The 20264-nt window shown below is 37.0% G+C and overlaps 2 protein-coding genes across 4 annotated transcripts; one reads left to right on the top strand and one right to left on the bottom strand.

Moving 5' to 3' along the window:
* The first annotated feature begins 2562 nt into the window (after window positions 1-2562).
* LOC114478413 (uncharacterized) lies at window positions 2563-14431 on the top strand. 3 transcript variants are annotated; one of them, XM_028471487.1, is made up of 12 exons: window positions 2563-2637; window positions 4363-4450; window positions 6349-6379; window positions 7162-7239; window positions 7320-7459; window positions 7543-7668; window positions 10281-10326; window positions 10478-10531; window positions 13281-13618; window positions 13721-13825; window positions 14046-14133; window positions 14205-14431. In XM_028471487.1, exons 2-12 carry the CDS (start codon window positions 4382-4384, stop codon window positions 14246-14248), a joined length of 1119 nt encoding a protein of 372 aa, XP_028327288.1. In that variant the 5' UTR covers window positions 2563-2637; window positions 4363-4381; the 3' UTR covers window positions 14249-14431. The 3 variants fall into 3 exon arrangements, with proteins under 3 accessions (XP_028327288.1, XP_028327290.1, XP_028327289.1); XM_028471489.1 differs by having other exon boundaries at window positions 2590-2712; XM_028471488.1 differs by having other exon boundaries at window positions 2618-2757.
* Window positions 14432-14626: 195 nt separating this feature from the next.
* On the bottom strand, window positions 14627-16788 carry rbm12ba (RNA binding motif protein 12Ba). The gene is made up of 2 exons (XM_028471486.1): window positions 16620-16788; window positions 14627-16472 (listed from the first exon to the last, which is right to left on the bottom strand). Exon 2 carries the CDS (start codon window positions 16465-16467, stop codon window positions 14815-14817), a length of 1653 nt encoding a protein of 550 aa, XP_028327287.1. The 5' UTR covers window positions 16468-16472; window positions 16620-16788; the 3' UTR covers window positions 14627-14814.
* Window positions 16789-20264: the final 3476 nt, after the last annotated feature.

The raw sequence follows: 20264 nt of genomic DNA, 5'->3' as shown, positions 1-20264 counted from the left end.
CAGCTAACGTTGCAGACCTAAACTGAACCACAGCTTCACCAATGCCACTTCCATCCTCGTCGTATAGTAACGTAACGTCATTATCCTTTGTATTGAATTTGTACAAAAGCTTGTGTACTTCACTCTTTTGCACATTTGCAGGCATGTTTCTCATCCACATGCATGTTTGAGCTGCAATAACAGAACAAAATCTGTTATCTTTTTTCACCAGCCTTCATAAAAGACGTCAGATAGCTGGGATTAGACTGTGCTTAACCACACACACACTTCCTGGCCACTCCATGGAGCTTTTTATTAATCAAATATATCTGATTGGTTATCAACTGAATGTGTCCATTCACTGACAGCGGACTTGAGTCTGCTCCATAGATATAATATACTGTGGCGTAATTGTTGTAACGTTTGTGCTATTGAACGTACCCAAGAGCTGTTGTAATGTGTTTATGTCTATGGCCTGCTCTATTGATTCACGTGACGTCACTCGCATTGCTGAATCGCAACAAAGCTCGAGCGTTAAATGGAGAGCAGGAAGCCTGCGAATCTGCCGGCTGAAATCATCAATATGTACATATTTTGTGTAGTTCACAGCTGCTCCAATCGTTCTAACCGAGAAAAGAAAAAGACACTTTATAGAGTACCGAAGATTGTCGTTCACAAGGGTGATACATGTAAAAAGCTCTGAACAACGCCGTAAAAAGTTAATTTTAAGCCTATGTCTGTGGTCGGGAGGAGCAGAGTCTGCTGATGCTGTAGCGACCACTTCATAAGGTATGTTAGCGAGCTAACTGTTTTTGTGGCTGTGTTTATATAGCATTAAGAATCCTTGTACCCTTCGTTCTAAGGTGTTTGTGCTGTTTTTTTATCGTTTGATTTTACTTTTATATTTCATATGAGGAAATCCATAAACCTTGCATGTTTGGTATAATTTTTTTCAGGAGAACCTCCCAAATATGACTGAAGTATTTTCTTTAATATGGCATACTGTATTAACACAGTGGATCTAAAATCACCATAAAAACTAAAATTCGAGTGGGGAAAAGTTAGGGTTTTTTTTTTTTACAATAAAAGTCACAAACATTTTTAACAAATCATTTTTATTGCTTTTATAGCAAATCTAAACTATATCTTTCAAAAACTTGTATAGATGAATTAAAAAAACAGTTATGAATCACAAATACAGGAAAAAGCCAATTATTTGTGCCTCATTGTGTTGATAAAAAACAACAAACAAGTATACTAAACACTACACTATACTCCAATCTCACTAACTAAACAGTCAAGTCCTGTAGGAGCTAAAATAATCCAAATAGAAAAACAAACCGAAACCATTAGAAAATGAAAAATCTCTGACTTTTTTCGGCAGGGTCAACTTCAAAATTCTTCACAATATATATCCAGCAAAAAAAAAAAAAAAAAAAAATCCCTTGGAAAGATTTAAGTTAGATATTAATTATATTCGCATATTCTGCCAGCAAAAAAAAGATCGAAACAAGTAGTCACCTGCTTTGAAATTGCACTAAAAGTAAAAACCTCTGGATCCACTAGTAATTTGCCGTATTTACAATAAAACAGGATATATGGCCGGTCTCATCCTCTTATACTTTGATAACCCCACCTTTCCTGAAGACCTCTCGCTTCTGATTCAAACCCTAATATTCTTTGCTAAATACCACATACAGTACACAAAGCCAAATGGAGCCAAAACAAAACAAATCAACATCACTTTCAAAACGAGTACCCAGTATTTTCACACAATTGAAACCACTGCAAACAACAAGGCCATAAAAAACATTCAAGAAATCTAAGCACCTAAGCCATCCCTTATGATTATTTTGTTTATTATTCTTTTGTTTTCTGTTCCTTTTATTGTCTTCCAATTAATTTGTAGTTGTATGTTAATCTCTGTATTACATTATGTTGTATTGTATGTAAATGAGTTTAAATTAAAGAAGAAGAAAAGAAAGAATTCGGGTCATAAATAAATATATTGTCACCATAGACATTATATACGTATATAATGTTATTTTTACAGTCTGTGATATAATGTCTATGGTGACAGTGAAAAGCATATACATTATAAACATATATGGTGATTTAAAAAAAACATCACAGCACTGTCTGTTTCAGTGTCCGTCTTGGCCTTTAGGGTACGGTCGTAAATTCTGCAAGCTCACACCGACAGTTTGAACAGGAAACATCGAACAATGCTCGTATGTCACCACAGGCATCTTGTGTATCGTGTTAAGCAATAATTGATCATTAAAGTCAAAGTAATATTTTCTAATAATAATATTTGTTTAAATCCCTCACACTGTGATATCAAGGCTTAGGTTTTTTTCTCCCCGTGGAACGTCGAGAAGTAAAACAAACGCACTATACAGCTGCCCACACTAACGCCTGAAATTACATTGCTTCTCTTTTGTTGTTGCTTTTTTTCAAACAATTATACGAAAGTTTATATAATTTTAAAATTTATAAATATTTTTGTACCATATTAGTGCTTTACATTCCAGTCTAAAAATGCCATTTGAGGGGGGGAAAAAATAACGTGTTTTAAACAGGCAAAAGTTCATGATGCAATGGCTATCGGCTAGGATCTGCCCGTCGGAGCGGCTAACAACACAATCTCGAAAACAGGCAAGAATGTAGAATTAAGATTATAAGAGAGTCACTGTATAGCTGCTGATATCAACTTCTGGAAGTCCCAATGGGGGTAATGACGTAATGAGAGGTTAGCTAGGGTTACTACATTGAAAGGTACACGCAGACTGCGACTCTTTCGGTCACAACACCTGTTTTGTGATAGACTTTAATCACTCAATCTTTATTATTAGTAATTTATATGGCTACAATACAAAACCTAAAAACGACAAACTATTAGATTCAAGAAAGTGTCTTATTGTATGGTTGTCGTACGGACAACCGTGGTGCTATTGGTGCGGTTACCGAAGAACAAGTACGTAGCGTTTTAGGGTTAGTTTTAGATTATAACTCAATATCGCAACAATTTTTAGGGTTAGGGTAAGATTTAGTCTAAGTCGCGCGACCTAAACTGTCCAAATAGGGGCTTACGGATAGAATGTCGGTATATTGATACGGAAACCGTACGGATAGCCACTGCCTATGGTTGCCGTACGGACAACCCCCGGTGCTACTGGGCTTGCCGACGAATCAATTAAGGGCGTGGCTATTGATACGGACTCCCAGTCTATTCATACGCAGCGCCCCTCATTGGTCAGTTTAGTTGATGTGATAGGGGCACCACGTGACTTAAAGTTCCGTCAGTTTTATTTAAGCTCATATGTATTTTTTAGCTACCCCTCTAACCTAGGGTCAGGGTTGGCTTAGGTTATAACCATAGCAGAGTATGAGATTCTTGCTAAGGGGGGCAGCAAAAAAAAAAAAAAAAAAATATATATATATATAGAACATCTCAAGTTTTCCATCACAAATAAGGAATGAAAACAAATGTACCAATCTAGCTATTTTTATTTTTATTTTTCATTTCTGTAAGTTTTGAAAGCTGTATTATGGGCCTGCCTAATAAATTAAGCAGTGTTATTATTTATTATGTTCTACATGATATATCATACAACACTCAATACATGGGCTTTAATATGGAAGATACACTTTAACATGGAGGGTGAGACTTTCTGGCACTTGTGAATCATTAAATTAACTCCACCTTCGTTGATTGTCTATGTGCTCTAATGGCCGGTCGATGCCAATCGGGAAGAGGGCGAGTAGATTATCACAACACCGTTCAATCCACCGCTTCATATCCAGACAAGTGCGCACTGAGCGCAGGGTTTGCTCGTTCGCTCTTCCAGCCACTTGTTTTCTCGGTGTATCACTACAAACAACAGACTTATGGTCAGAGGGGTATTCCATAAAGTGAATTATGTTCAAACTCTGAGTATGTTCAGGCTCAAATGAGGCAAACTCTTGAGTATTCCATTCCTGAATGCGAGGTATGTTCTTCTCTGAGTCTGTTACCATGGCAACATTGTCTGTGAACTAAACCATTTTAGTTCAGCCATTTCTTAAGCAATTTCCCCCTGGGATTAATAAAGGAATTATGATTCTGATTAAGTCAACATGCATGGCTATGCTCTACCCCCCCCCCCCATGCACGCACAACACAAACATGAAAATCAGGCTAAAATCAATCCCCAAAAATCAGAGAAACAGAGTGAATAATAAACTGTTGTTCAAATTTGTTTTAAAATCAGGGTACCCCTATTTCATAAATAAACCAAGCAGAAAATGTTCAAAATCAATTATAACATTGGCAAAATGTTATCTATTCTAAATAGTCATGGCTAACAAAATAATAATTTTGAGTCATTTTGTGTGTTTTAGATCTAAATAACTTTGGAAAATGGAGGATGGTGCTGTGAACAACCAACCTGTGCGCAACACTGTGCCACGGCAACCAAACTATAAGAAGGTAGGTGCAAACCACTTAACAGACTTACACCGGTTTACCTATATGTGACTTAAAATGGGAAAACCTGATTTCATATTGATATTTTTTCAAATAGCCATGGTTTGGATAATGGTATATTTTTTGTATTTTTTTTTTTTTTAACCTAAGTTCGTGGATGCCTGCCAAACCCACAAGGCAGTGATCTCAGTTTTCTGAGGTTAACTGCTCCAAACAAGTCCAGTTAACAAGTAAAGTCCAGTCCCTTGGATTTTCTTAACTCGTACAGTGCCCGTCGGAAGTATGTATTTATGTGGGAGCTTAATTACAGTTGGCAGTTATGGCCAAATTAATATTTTTGAATGTTAAATGTGCAAAGAAGTGTACACACTCTGTACTATGTAGTGTTATAAAGGGGTGTATTTGCAGATACAAAGTGAAATAGCGTGTGCGATTTAGGTATAATCTAAAATAAGACATACATTTGTACAAATAAATCTTTATCTGTGCATGTCCCTTTAACTGTGGATGAATGCCCTTGTTGTCGCTCTACCATGTGCGAAGTGAGAGTGTATGTGACCAGAGCAGATTGATTATAAGCTGTATGTCCTTTTCAATGATTGGCAAAATAAGTGTTATAGTCCATATTTACAGGTGAACAGTGGAGGTGGGTGCACACACACATGCGCGCTTCAGTATCCTGAAACGGACAGAAGTGTCCGCTGTGAAAGCAAAAGTAAATGAGAGTGCATCGCTCTGCTCTAGGACTCACTCTTTTATTATGCTCGAGCTAATAAACAAAACATGCACGCACACACGTACAAACACACACAGGCACTAACAGCAGATACTGTTCAAGCCGGTAGACTCAGGAAGAAGTTGGCGCTCAGCTGCTTTGCTCCAATCCATCGATATTTTTGCGGTTCCCACATAGGTTTTCACGTTTGTGCACAGATGCGAGTGAAATAAAGCTGTGTCACATAAAGCAAACAACTCTTTGGTGTAAATGAGATAATGAAACAATGCAATGGGAGCATCTACAGTATAGCAGTGGTCCGTGTCTGCTTGGCTGTGTGCGTGCATGTCTGGTGCGTGCTCACGTAGCTACTCAAGCTCTTCAGCGACTCTAGCTCGCCACTGTGATTTGCTCTGACATGCACCGGAGCAGAACTGTGCAGTGATTGACTCTGGGCGCACACAGCTAGTAGCTCTGCTTTGCTCACGGTAGATAATTTTATGAAATTATAAATTACCTGTAGCATTACAGTCCAAAAAAATGCAATGTCGCCCAGCTTTGAACCAAGCTGCAGCTATGTAGCATTTATGAGCTCTGTCTGTCCCTGAACACCAGAGAGATTTGAGCCACAGACGGACAGAGATTCCTTGCTTTTATAGATAGATGAGCATATTAAAAATCATTATTTCACTGAGCAGTTTTTTATTTTGTATGGCTCCTTTCTTGTCAAAGCCTGACGTAAAGAACGTTTTTCAAGACTTTTTTTTAGCTGGTTTGTCTCTTTGAACCTCCTGTTGTTCTGGTCATGTTGTCCAGTGATTTCTTAGTTTCATTCTGACTGAGACATTAGCACAACAGTTACATGTTGCCACTGAAGACAAAATAACATTTTATTTTTGTCTTCATTCTGCTGTACCAGCTTTTCTGTTTTTCCATTGAGTGGCAATATGTTGGCGTTAAGTTCTCATTCATTGAGAACTGCACTCCAAACTACCATACTTGGATTAAAGTTTTATATTCCTGTGAGTGTCACTGCTTTTTGCAGTGATTATAAAGGACCACTGAGTAATTTTTTTTTGCTCTATGGCAATAGTGAAAAAGAAGTTCAGTCATCTGTCGAGCTTCATCTTGTCACTAATGCCTGCATGTGTCTCTTTCCTCGTGGGTTTATTCCCTCTGTCAACAGAAAAAGCAGCCGCAGTATTCTGGTGACATAGGTAAGTTTAATTCTTCACGCGGAACTAAAATTTATAGGTTCAAGCTGAAGCTTTTGATGATGATTTCCCTTCTTCGTGATATGAAGTGGTGGTGGTGGTGGCATGTTCATCACTAAACTCACACCCACTAAGTTGTGGGGACTTCCTGTGGTGAAGTTTACACAGGGTTTGAAAGTGACTGCAGATGTTTTGCAAGAATATTTCCATTTCTTGCATCAAAATGATTGTTTTATGCAGTCCTAAATTATTTCTAAGGCACAGATAATTTTACCTGTACTTGTGCTTCGTTGATTCTCCATTACATTGTGTTGTCTTTGAACAGCAGGTCAATCAGTAATAAGACCATGCATTAGCAATGGGTCGCCATTGTTTTCAACTTTTTTCTTTTCTTTTTCTGCAGCTGGCTGTGTTACAGCAGCTATGACATTAATCTGTTATTTTTGGCACAATAAACTTGACCTGTTGACCATTTATGGAGCATTTGCAAGACTGCTTTGATAATGCAGCACAGAAGGTTCTACTTCTGTACCTTGGCACATTCAATGCGCTGTAGACTTTGTAGACTGGAAAAGCTCCCTTCTTTTCATCTCTATGACTACAGTTGCACATGATTCAAAAAGTTTTGATTGTTGAGCAAATAAAAGCAGCCCTGGCATAAAACATTACGGGTATTGGAAGAAAACATTTAACTTGTGTTTTAGGAAATATCACCTTTGTTTTTTTGTAGATCATTGAAAAGTGTTATTTTGATATTGACCAAAGTTGTGCAATTTCTTTTTTAGTGTTTTCAAAGGGGAATTCTATAAAAACTCTTCCCTGCCTCAGCGAACAGGTGAAGGGGATTCCAGAAACCATCATTGGTAAGAAGATGAGCTTTCTACCCATCACATCTTTGGTCCTTTCTTCATGTAGATTAAATTTTTTTTTAATGTATTTTCAGGCCTCCACTATGTGTGGGAGTACCGAAGCCCGAGCAAATCTACTCCTCCACACTACCAGTGTAAGCTCTGCTCCGTCTCCCGTCTGCAGAATGAAATAATTGATCATGTTAAAGGTTGGAAACATTCCTTAAAATACATGGTGAGTGTTGTTTTTTCTCTTTCATCGCCTTTACTACATTAGAGTCCATAAGTGTTGCTGTGGTTTTTTTTTTTGTTACACAGAAAAAACGCTACCCTGACAAGGTTCGCTGGGAAGAGGATGAAGCCACCAGGGACTCAGAAGTCAGGAAGGCAATTAAAGACGCTGCAGCCGAAGTGGAGCAAATGGAAGGAAAAGGTCAAATAAAGGTCAGTCACAGTGATGGTGACTAAAATGTTTGTAGGGTGAGTACAGTGCGTACGGTGCAGATGGTTTGTATAAAAGTATCACTTTCCAGGCAGTTCATAACTTTGAAATAGTTTGTTTCTAAATTGTGTAACAACTGGACTACTGTAAAAGGTATAATTTAATTTACTTAACTGCTTCGTAGTGATTGTTGGAAACTCATGCACATACTGTGCGGAATTGTTAGGAAAGCTAATTTAAGATTTTGACTTACTTCAATGAATATGCACAAATAATTTGCATATTATTTTGCCACTAAAGGAGAAATGAACATTTTACTATCTCACTTATTCATTTTTATCTGTTAAAATTTAAATGATTTAATGATGAACTCAAAATTATGAAAAGAAAAAAAAGAGACCACTATAGCGACCGTACTTTTTAATAACATTCATAAGCCTTTCCATTCATGGAATCGTTCAGTTTCTTGATTTGTTGCTGAAGAACTGATGGCATCAGAAACCCAGACTCTCAATGGCCGCCCCAGTGCTGACAATAGCAGAGATAACTATTCTCTAATGGCCTCAATATCATCAGGGGCCTTATGTACAAAGACTTGCATGGAAACAGGCGTATGTGCCTTCATATCCAAATCATATTTAAAGGGGACATATCATGCTAAATCCACTTTTTTAGCCCTTAAATGCATTTTGTTGTATATTTAGAGTGCTTAGAAGTACAGAAAAAATCAAATTAGTCTCTTCAGGTGCTCCGTAGATATCTTTATATTCTGTTTTGCTCATATTTTTCAATCTGTTTCGATTTTTCTATTCTCCATTACGTTTTTTTAACTATTACATCACAGTATTTGCAGCGGAACTGCCAAATTAGTACATCAACTCCAGGTCCAACACTTCGAGCAATCCGCAAATTTTATTTCTCGCTTTTATTTTGTAGTCCAAGCTCGAGGATGCCGAAGTTACGAGAGGATAAGTCAAAATGTTCGGTTGTTGGATGTAGTAACCCACACGCTTCATTACACCGTCTCCCAGCATCAGAACCTTTTCGAAGTGCCTGGTTGAGTTTTATTTTTCACGGAAATGTACCCACATCTGTGGGTAAGGTCATTTTTGTGTGCGCGAAGCACTTCAAGGATGACTGCTTCTGCAACCTCCGCCAGTATAAAGAAGGATTTCCCGAAAGAATTTGTCTGATTGAGAGTTCAATTCCTTCTATCTTTGGAGACGACGAACAGAGCACTTCGGTAAGCTGTAAATAATGCTAAAAAGTGTGATAAGACGTCCCTGTCATTGTTTTGTTAGCATTAGCAGTTGCACCGTCTTCAGACTTCATATGTTAGCGCTGTGTGCTCGTTTTAGATCCTTGATGATTTGGCCTACGTGATTTAATTTAAGTCTAAAGTTTTCATTAGTCATTTCATTTTGCCATTTTTGTCTTTGAAGACTGTATTAAAATGCATTTCGTGACGTTAGCTTGGCGCTAGCGTTAGCTCGGTGCTTGTGCTAGCTCACTTGTTTGGGTTCTGCAGGTTCATCATCTTCATTTTCATCTCGCTCCGCTGGGTCAGACTCTGGCTCAAACACGTATAGCTGGATGGACAAGTATTCCGTTGTTGACATTTTGTAAATAACCTCTGAATAAAAAGTTTATGCGCCGCTACATAGCCGTATCTCTTCTATAAAACTACAAAAATGGCCGAGCAGGGTGGAGTTGAACCAAGTGTCACCTGAAGAGGGGGTGGGGTATGGAGTGTCTCATTTGCATTTAAAGAGACCGCACCAAAAGAGTTGCTCTCAGAAGCACATCAGAAAAGGGGTAGAAAAGGGGCCTGTGGAGCTATAATAATGAGGAATTCAGAACCAAGCATTGCAGTTCCGCTTTATATAGACCACAACTGTATGATTTATATCTAAAAAGGAAGGATTTAAAACCATGATATGTCCCCTTTAAATAACGCTGGCACTGGGATTGCCCTCAGCGTGATCAGAAAACCGCAACCCTCATCATCAGTAACTCAGAAGAGGTTTTTTAAGTATTAGACCTAGAATAACATGCATGACGGTGATGATTCGATACGTCCATCTTCAGTGTTTTTTTTTCTTTTACCTTGTCTGTCAAAGGTCAACACTAGATGTAGTGCAATCTTTTCATGACAGCTATGCATATTTTATTATTGCAATTAAATAAATGCATTTATTAAAGGAAGAATATAAAAAGATAGGGCAGTGTTACACCTTAGTGAGGGGGAAGGGTACAGGGAAGACAGAGTTAGGGTAGGATAATGGAAGGGGTGGGAAGAGTCGACTATTTTAAGTAGGAAGTGCAACGTGAGGTTATAGTTTTGCATATTGTGTTGTGTAATCAGTTAAGCCTAGTGACAAGTGTGGAGAAATTGAAGCGGGTGATGCAGCATCTCTTTAGCTTTAAGGTCGGATCAAAACATTAAAGCCTCTCTCTTGGAAGGAGAGCAGTGAACTTGTAAATGGCTTTATAAGCTAAAGGCTCAGTAAAGACTGATATTTATTTGCTTTCAATTCCCTAAATGATCTCATAATAAATATGCCATTTAAAACAAGGTGAGTCACTGAGATTATGGTTCTTTTTGTGTGTTTAGGTGGTTCTGAAGGAGCCTTCCAAAGTGCTCGCATTCAAAGGACTCGGTGAGTTAGTTACTTTACTACATTTATCATTGTTACAGTAATTATTTTTAAATTAATAAACATTATTTACTCCTTAGACTAAAATGATCAATTATTATAACAGACGGCTTCTGATTATTGTCCATTGCTTTCTTATTTTCCTTTTGCACAGGGTCAACAAAGCCAAAACAACCATCAGGAATGAATCGTATGGGACCACCATTTAGTGAGTCTCTTTTGTTTTCAATAAACTCTTTGAAAAAACTTTGTGTGTTAAGGGTGAGCCAAAATAAAGATACGATATATCTCAAGGTTTTGTCAAGCGGTACGTTATCAATTCACTGGCGCCAAATACCTCTCTATTATTATTTTTTTTAAAAATCTTATTACACAAGTTAAATATAAGGCCCTATAAAATCCATGTTAATGAATTTGTGGACAGAATCTACAGAAATATTTCACTGTGAGGCAAGGAAGGTTTTTTTTTATGGGTAAGTGTTTCTGGGAACGCTCATTAGGTGCACTGTCCTCCATCTCCCGTCTTGGCTGAGTTAAACATCACCTAAACCACCTGAAACCCCATCTAAACGGCCAAAAAACTATGCAAATCATTATTGACTTCTAAATACAGAGCCGACCAGTGCCTGGTTAACTTTACTGTGCCTGTAAAGCTCGGTCCGTTGCTCATCAGGCGCTGAGTAGGGCTGGGCGATAGTTTTTAATAAATATCAAAATTTATTTAATGGATATAGCATAGGACTATATTACAATATTGATATAATTCACGTAACAAAAGTTTTTTCCGTAGAGCCAACATTATTCCTTTTTCTCCTCTTACTCTATATCTTAACCCTGTCCTGCCTCCTCTCTCCCACTATTTCCCTCTGAATGAAACTTAACACACGCGCTGATGAAGTCCCCCCTCTTCACCTCTGCAGGGACAACATTGAGACAGAGTTAGCCAACGAAGAGTTAGGTAGTAAAAAGAATAATGGTTAAATAAATTGGAAATGGTTTGACTTCAGTGTCACTGTGTGCGAGTGAGTGCGTGCGGAAGTGTTTCAGTGTGCACGTTGTAGAATTTTGGAGGTCTCCGCGGGTCGATAAGGTTGTAAACAGGACTCAAAACTACTCGTTACGTCACACTGCACATTTATTGTATGCAGAGGTAGCTCAAACACTACTTATGTCATTTTAGATGGGACGGTAACTAGGGCTGGGCGATATGGCCTTTTATAAATACCGCGATATTTTTAGGCCATGTCACGATACACGATATATATCTCGATATTTTGCATTACCCTTGAATTAACACTTTGATGCACAAAATCACACCAGTATGATGATTCTATATGTCTACATTAAAACATTCTTGATCATACTGCATTAATATATGCCAATTTTAAACTTTCATGCAAAAAAGGGGATATCACAACTAAGTCAAAGTTGACATAACTGTATTTATTAAACAGTGAGTGGCTCAAACATAAAATTGTCAACAGAAAGTGCACGTTCTGTGCAAAATTGTCACAGAGACATTTCAAAACAAGACATTAGTGCAGGATGCAACTCGCATGGCATTTCAAAACACAAAATTAAAGTGCACTTTTTGTACATAATGCCACTCCAATATTTTAAAACAAATAGTGCCCTTTTGTGCATGTTGTCATTAAGATGACATTTCAAAACAACACTAAATTTAAGTGCACCTTTTGTGCATAATGCCACTAAGATATTTAAAAAAAAAAAAAAAAGTCAGCGAGTTTAACGGTATGGTCATTTTCAACACCGCACAGACTACAAGCTGCGATATATCGAGTATATTCGATATATCGCCCAGCCCTAACGGTAACAGAAAACAAAACTCCGTTCATACGCTCCGTACAAACCAGGAAGAAGGCAGGTCTGACTGAACTCTGACTTTACGTTACCATGGCCCTTAAAGGGACAGTCCTCAGAAGGCAATCATATTATAATACTTTGGATAACAGTATCTGATAAATTCACAATTGTCAGTAACAATAAATAATTGATAGTTAATTGTAATTTACAGTATGGCACTTTGGTCAGCTGAAGTTGTTTTTAAAATGTGCACAAATGCACATAATTTGTTTTATAAATGTTGATGTTGTTCTTTACACCTCTGGTAATAAAGGTTCCTGTGTGACATTTGGCATATGGCTTTAACTGGCTTACCTTATTTTAAGAGTTTGCCTCTGAAAAAAGAAACAGGTACGCTATGCTACAATAGTTAGATGAAACCCCAATTACAATTGGTTCGATTGTATGCATCATCTCAAGGCAAGGGCAAATAATTGAGATTTGCTCAGTGTGTTACCATCTCATCAGAGCTACAGAAGATCCGTGGGAAAAGTGTGTTGTTGTGGGCGAGACCATCAGTGCCAGGGTAACGCACTGACTGAAATGTTTATTTTGCATATGCAGTGAAATTTCCCAGTTTTTATAAAACAAGTTCATTCTGCCTGTTAAGCAGCACGGATGTGTCCATGTTTACAGAGAAGTTTATAATACTAGCACTGAAACTAGTATTTTCTGAATTCATTTTGTTTTTAATTATATAAAGTTAACTTGCACAAACATCATTAACAATATTTTGGTGAAGCATTATTTTGTATCAGTCTTCCTTTAAAGACAAACACAACGAACTTTGGACTAGTTGTGGTCAGTGTGTGTTAAGAAGAGCCACTGTGCAGTATACACTTTGTTTTACTTGGCTGTCATTCATGTGAAATTGATTGACAATGTTTTGTAATTCCAGTGAAATGGATTCAGTGCAGTCAATAAATTATGAATTTCTTCAGTGACACATCAGTGTATCGTGGTGGATGAATTTTCCTGCAATATATTGGTTATCGCCGTATCGTGATATCATTATCGTGGGCAAAAATATTGCAATGTATATTGCAAGGTATCAATTCAAAGTATTCTGCATTGAACATCAATTTATCTCACAGATTCCGAATTTCCTGGGCCATTCCCCCGTCGAGGTGATCCTTTCTCTGACCGTCTGGATGAATACAGTCAGCCAGGCTTTAGAAAATTCCCTTCTAGGTCAGACTTTCCTCACCCTAGAACAAATCAAAGACCTTTCCTGGGCCATATGGAGGGCCACTCCGCTATGGGAGGCACAGATGGTTATTTGAGTGGACACCACGAGGAAAACCATGGAAACTTGTATCCTGACAAATACCTGGGTGGTCAGATGGATGGGCCAATGAACAGGCCAATAGACAGACCAGGTTTACCGGGAGCATCTCCTAAAACCCTCTGCAGCACATTGCTGTTGTACTTGGTAGGTCCAATTTGTCTCAAAATTTACATATATGGAAGGATTTATTTTTAAAAAAAATTCTCTTAAATAGAATGCCTTACATTTTGGAATATATTTTTTCAGGATTCTTTCCAAATTGAGAATGAGGATGATGCACAGCTGGTCCTGAAAGTGACTCAAAAACTAACAGATGTGCTGATGGAGTACAGACTGAGGAGTGTAAACAAGGTAAGGAGGCTTTTCATTTGTGTTAAAGCTCATCCATTGTGGTCTAGTGCCAAATATTTGTTGTCGACAAATGTTAAACGGATAAGCTTGAATACAACTTTTAATCGCTGTTTGTTATAACTGCTATGTAAACGTTCTTTTTTGTTTTCTTTTCTCTTCTGAATAAAGTAACTTTAAAAAAAAAAAAAAAAAAACATTTGTGCTCTTGATTTCTCCTCAGGGTTCGAGTCTGAACTACATGTCAATGAGCAACTCCAACTTTTCCCAATCACCGTCCAGATTCCCAGGAGGTAGTAATCAATACTCGGGTACGTAGGCACCAACGATCCTCTTATACGTGTGGGTCAGTAAGTAAATCAGATTTCTTGTTTTCCCCCAGGTCCCTCAAGATTTTCTGATGGTCCTTCAAGATTTTACCGATGATGAATTGCAGATGACAATTATCTCCAATTTTATCTTTCAAATAAATCAATGTTAAATTTATTTGTTTAGTTTTTACCCCCGCCCGTATTTACATTAGTAACATTTACATTGTACATGCACATTTCCAACTTATTTTAGGTGATGAGTCCATTTTATTAAATCTAATAAAAGTTTTGAGTGATAGATTGAAATTCATGTTTTCATTTTCAAACCAGTAAAAACAAAAGTTAACATAGGCCATGGTATGTGCCATTTAAATGTGCTTCTTTTTCAAGGAATTTTCAGAACACACAATATTGAGCCGTTCCACATGAGACTGCAACAGACTCTAGAAAGATTTGTTATTTTTAGTTATTTGTGTGAAAATAAATATACTGCTTGAATGTTATATTTTTATTTTTTTAAATCTTTATTATAAATTGACTTGGATGCAGAGATGTGTACAAATGACATCTTAACAGTTGAGGAAATATTCTCTTCAAAGACTGGTTTGGTGTTAGATTAGTGTGATAATGTAAATATGTTCGAGAATTCCTGTACTATGGTCATGTCTGGAATAATCCAGTTCAATGTCCTTGATGGTATTTCAGGATGATATTCTCCTTCTGTGATTCAGTTATAAGTGTAAGAAGCAGATGTGCACCCAGAAAGAATTTCCCATGGAGCCTGAGTGCAAGTGCAGCTAACTTTGCAGACCTAAACTGAACCACAGCTTCACCAATGCCACTTCCATCCTCGTCGTATAGTAACGTAACGTCATTATCCTTTGTTTTGAATTTGTACAAAAGCTTGTGTACTTCACTCTTTTGCACATCTGCAGGCATGTTTCTCATCAACATGCATGTTTGAGCTGCATTAACAGAACCAAATTTGTTCATTTTTTTACCAGCCTTCATAAAAGGCTTCAGATAGCTGGGATTAGAGTCCGCCATCATTTCTCTCATCTTCTCCTTTGTAATCGATGAAACTTCAATGGGTGCACAGCCTACATGGCAACCATTGAGATTCACTGCATAGTTAAAATCCTCAGTGTTGTCAAAAACAAGAAAGGCTTTGTCCGTCCTGTTGCTTACTTTGTCGAGTAGATGAAGAACATCCTTGTGTGGAATATTTGGACATCTGAACAATTCTTTGAGATCTGTCTTTGTTATAGTTTTGGGCAAGTTGCTAACCATGATGATGTGCTCCACAGCCGGCAATGAATTAGTCATTAAATCACAGTTGGGTTTGAATTTTTTTGTTGGTTTCACAGAAGATTGCTTCAAGGACCTCTTACTCAGTCGGGCAAGGGGACGTTTATCATCGTGTTTCACACTTTTAGGAACTGAATCTTGTTGAAGAAAATGTTGTTCTTCAGCGATTTTACATTCTTGCAGCACATCATTCCACATCCTCTCAGATGCGCCACGCACCTCCACCCAGGCTGTGCCAAATGTCTCCTTGTTGAATCGAAGAGCATCAGATGCATCCTCCGTGCTTGCAAATTTTACAAGACAAGCATGTTTATGTTCTAACTTAGCATTCACAATTACTTCTTCTACAGTCAACCCATGGAAAAATTGGCAGATATCCTCTTTGGTGGTTGTTGGAGGCAGTCCAAACAGCCTAACGTAACCTGCCTCCTTGTTTACATTTTGTCCATGTGACTCCACTTTGTCAGCCACAATAGAGTCACCATTAGTTTTAACTGAATCAATTTCCTGGATTTGATCTGGAGATTGTAGACTTTTCAGTGCGGTAAGCATCTTAAGGATGAATGCTGTACTGTTATCCATTTGAGTATCAGACTTCAGAGTTGGCATGTTTGCTGCGTTGGGATCGACTATGCACGCCGTTGATGGAGAACCGTTGGTAGTAGTATGAGAAGGGGATGGGGTGTTGGCACATGCGAGAGCTGTCGCTGGCTCAGTGTTGTTCATTGGAAGCTGGAAGGTTGTTTTCTTTTTTCTTTTCTTCTTTAACACTGACTCCAGTTTGAGCTCCAGCTCGTCCATGCTGCTGCTGTGCAGAGTAACAGGGAATCCTTTAAGGAGGTTACCAGAATGCAGCATGGCGAGTTGACCTTGTCTCTCAGTCTTGAACGCAATGAAAGCTTCTTGAAGACTTCCTCCAACTATGTATACTCCACCCTCCGGTATGTGCAGATAATCAAAAAATGTGCGAATATCCTCAGCGCTCGCATTGCTGCCAAGGCCTTCCAAACGCAAGATTTTGCTCATTGTGTCTAAAAAATGAAGAAGAAGAATGAAAAGTAAAGATTTACCATGTTACTTTGAGGAAAGACGGCATCATGTTTTGTTTGAAGAGGGAAAAAAAACACGTGTTTCTGGCGCGCACACACAACACACACACAGAAGAAGAAGTTACTCACTGTTAGAAGTAAAGAAACAAAATGAAGTCTTAAGAGTGTTCTTAGGTGTCTGTCGGCGCTGTGTGTTGTTTATTTTGTCCCAAGGAAGAGAACAAAAATTCCTTCTGTCTCATTCTTTCCTGTTTAGCTCACCGTTTCAGTGAAACTGCGTGATTTCCCTCCTCTACAGTCTCCGTCCATTGGCTGTGGCTACATGACAACTCTGACCCCTGCAGGAGTGGAGTGTGTATTACACCCTGGCAAACTTTGATTTCCAGTGTCTCTTAACCTTGGATGATAATCCCCTTTCATGAATTCACTGTGTGATTTGTTGCGTTTCATACACAGGAAAATGCAATTCAAAGTGCTTTTCATGATTAAAAAGTGCAACAGAAAATATTAAACAGAGATTAAAACACAATAGAGTTGGAAAACAACAGTAAAAGTATTTTTAAAATCTCCCTCTCGGTCATAAATCATAGAGAAAAGGATAGCTTTTAACTTTTTTTTTTTCCACAGTTTGTTTATAAGTTTTCGATTTTAAAGATCTCAACCCACCTTCAATAGGATCTAGTGGTAAATAAAAAAAATAAAGTTAGGACAAAATCAAAGATGACTTGCTTCCCAGTATTACACCTTTAAGAGGTGACACACACTGTCCTGGGTGAAACAAATGCAGCTGTATTGTCCGGCTGGGAATAGTCTACTCCCCATGACCATCTAAAAAGGGATTTATGTTAGTCCCAGCCACAGTCACTCTTTTGAATAAAGAACAAAGAAGTAAAAAACTTATGTGAGAACTGCAAAAAATGCATTATGAAGCACGTTTATTATAGTTATCCCAATTCGAATCTTTACCTTTCCCTATATATCCTGTTTCTAATGCTAATGCCGTGCCCACTAACAGGTTACAAAGTGAAAAGGTAATCAGTGTTCATGTTGTTAATTTACACAGGATTTTTAAAAACGTAGTCCAAGTTGTTTGCAGTGTCTTTGTCTTCTTCCCAATTAAATAGCAAGACATATACTGTGAAAACAAGAGTTGTATCTGCTTGACTTCCTTTTTTTTAAGAAGAGTACATTACAATATTTAGCAATTGTCCTGTATTTTTATTTTTATTTGATAAAAGCAGGAAGCCAGCACTACATCTACGGGGTTAGCAGAAACACTGCCCCAAAGAAACCTATTTATTTTTTTTATGAATAATCACATTGGTTTTATTCTATTATGTAATCGAAACATTACCTAAAATATATTATTTGAAATAAAACAAATAATTTAAATACTTTTGGTCTTATAACCAGTATAGATGGCCCTCCATAAGGCTTTTGTCTAAGGAGAGCAAAGTAAACAAACAGAAATCTTCAATTCAATTCAACTTTATTCATATAGCGCAAAATACAACAAAGTCATCTCAAAGCGTTGAACGAAATATAAAGTTCATAGTAAAAAAAGAAGAAAGAACCCAAAAAATCCACATGAACAAGCATTTGGCGACAGTGGGAGAAAAAAAACTCCCTCTTTCCTTCAACCAACAGTTATTTAATTAGAATTCTGACCAGAGATTTCAAAAGGACATCTGTGTTTGTATTTATTCTGTATTTTTGTCTGCATTAACCACTTTAGACTTCCTAAAAGTGACACCTTTTTTCTTTCTTTCTTTTGCAGAACAGGTTAACATAATTACAATAATCATACAACAGCAATCGACCATTTTTCTTCCCAGACACAGTTGTGTTGTGTTTCCCACTGACAAAACATGTTTCGTTCTCACAGGCAGACGATGGTTTACTCAGCCAGTGTCAGACATTCTCATAACAATCCTCTTGCAGGTGTCCCGAGGTGGAAAAAAAAAAACGTAGCCCTCCTTTGTTTATTTGGTTAGCAAATAGCAGCTTTCCTGACTTCCTTCGTTTCCTATAAGACTATGACCACTGCATCTACACCATTTTTCTGTCAGAGCTCTGGAATAAACTCATTGCATATTTTCCATTCTGATATGCATTGTCAAGTATGAGACTTTATATAGAAACAGAGGTCTGCCGTTCCAAATCATGTTCAATCAACTGAATTTAACACTGGTGGTCTCAATTCAAGACTTTAGAAGCATCTTAAGACTAATCAATGTAAATCAGCTGCACCTGAGTTTCAATTTTAAAGACGAAAGGGTGTGAATACAAAACTGTATGTTTAAATGTCACATTTCTATTACATTTACACAAAAGTCTGAAAAGAGGTTTCCACCCATTGATTTTGACTATGTATTAAAGGAAAGTTATGCTCAAATTAGTTTAAGATAACTAACATCACAAAATGTGAAAAAAAAAGTGAAGGTGCATAAAATTGCAATTTTACAACAGAATTGACTATATACAGGCTCCTTTCTTTTACTGTCACATCAGGAACACAATGACTTAAAACTTGCAATAACTAATATGAAACAGACATTCTTCTAAATTATAGCATTTGGAAGTGTTAATGGTGGGAAGATGTAAATGGGGGATGCATCTCTGAAAGAAAAAAAAGTGGAGTGAAGCCTTAAAGTAACAGGAAGGAAGTGTAAGCACTCACATAATATTTAAATTTATTGGTAGTATACATTTTACACAAATTTGGCTCTGGAAAACAATTTTAACAAGTCTACATACTGTTGGGTTGTGTTATGGGTTCCAAATTGTATTTTTTTTTTTCCAGCATTAATGGGAAAATTTATAAATTTGTTCAAATAGAAGTATTTGAATTAATCAACATGCCTTGACAAAATACATTACATCAGTGCAGAATTCGGAAACATGGAATCTTTTTCCATGAATGTGATTTAAGCAAATATGCAATTTACAGTAATCAGTTCAATACAAGCAACAGTAACTAAATAGGTGAGTAAGGGGAGCACAATGTGTTTAGTTTAATGAATTATTGGATTGCTTTTTATGATTGGTATAGTTATTTTGTTGTTGTATGATTAAAAATCATTACGAACGAAAATAGATTTGGTCGATATTTGTACATTTTGTTATTGTGTCTGGAAAAATTGTGATACATCAAACCAAAATCTGTGTGCTGATGATGGAAATATTTCTTTTTTTTTTTCTTCTTCTTCTTCTTCTTCTTTTGAATTTTGTATCCACATATGTCAACAAAGAATTTTCAGAAAAGGATATTATTATCTTTGGTCTTATAATGAAAAACTCACACCATGACTTCCTTATCAATATCATTATACTTGGACAATTTTTTTATACGCAAAGCAAAATACTCAAAAATCAAACCTCATTTTAATGCCTTTCACAACTCATTTTTACAATATTTTAAAATGCCAAAAAAATAAAATAAATAATAATAATAATAAAAAAAAAGCAAAAAACTTGTTAAACATGATTGAAGAATTTACACAAGAAATTGACAGAAAAACCATACCCCTTTAAAACTGTATTCTACTGTACCATTGATTTATCCCCTTTAAAATCCCCTATGTACGTATTATTTATTTTATTTTATATTTTTCTACAATTGTGTGTTTTGTTTTTTTGTGTGGAGATTGAACTTGTGGTTTTGACTTTAATATTTTATCCTAGCTATTGTTATTTTAATTGTGCCTTTGTTATATTCTGCACTTTTGCTCAATAAAAACAAAACAAAAACAAAGACTTGTCAACAAAAGAAAG

Source organism: Gouania willdenowi, chromosome 16 (genome assembly GCF_900634775.1).
Source record: "Gouania willdenowi chromosome 16, fGouWil2.1, whole genome shotgun sequence".
Classification (NCBI taxonomy): Eukaryota; Metazoa; Chordata; class Actinopteri; order Blenniiformes; family Gobiesocidae; genus Gouania; species Gouania willdenowi.
This window is presented reverse-complemented; position numbering and strand designations above follow the sequence as displayed.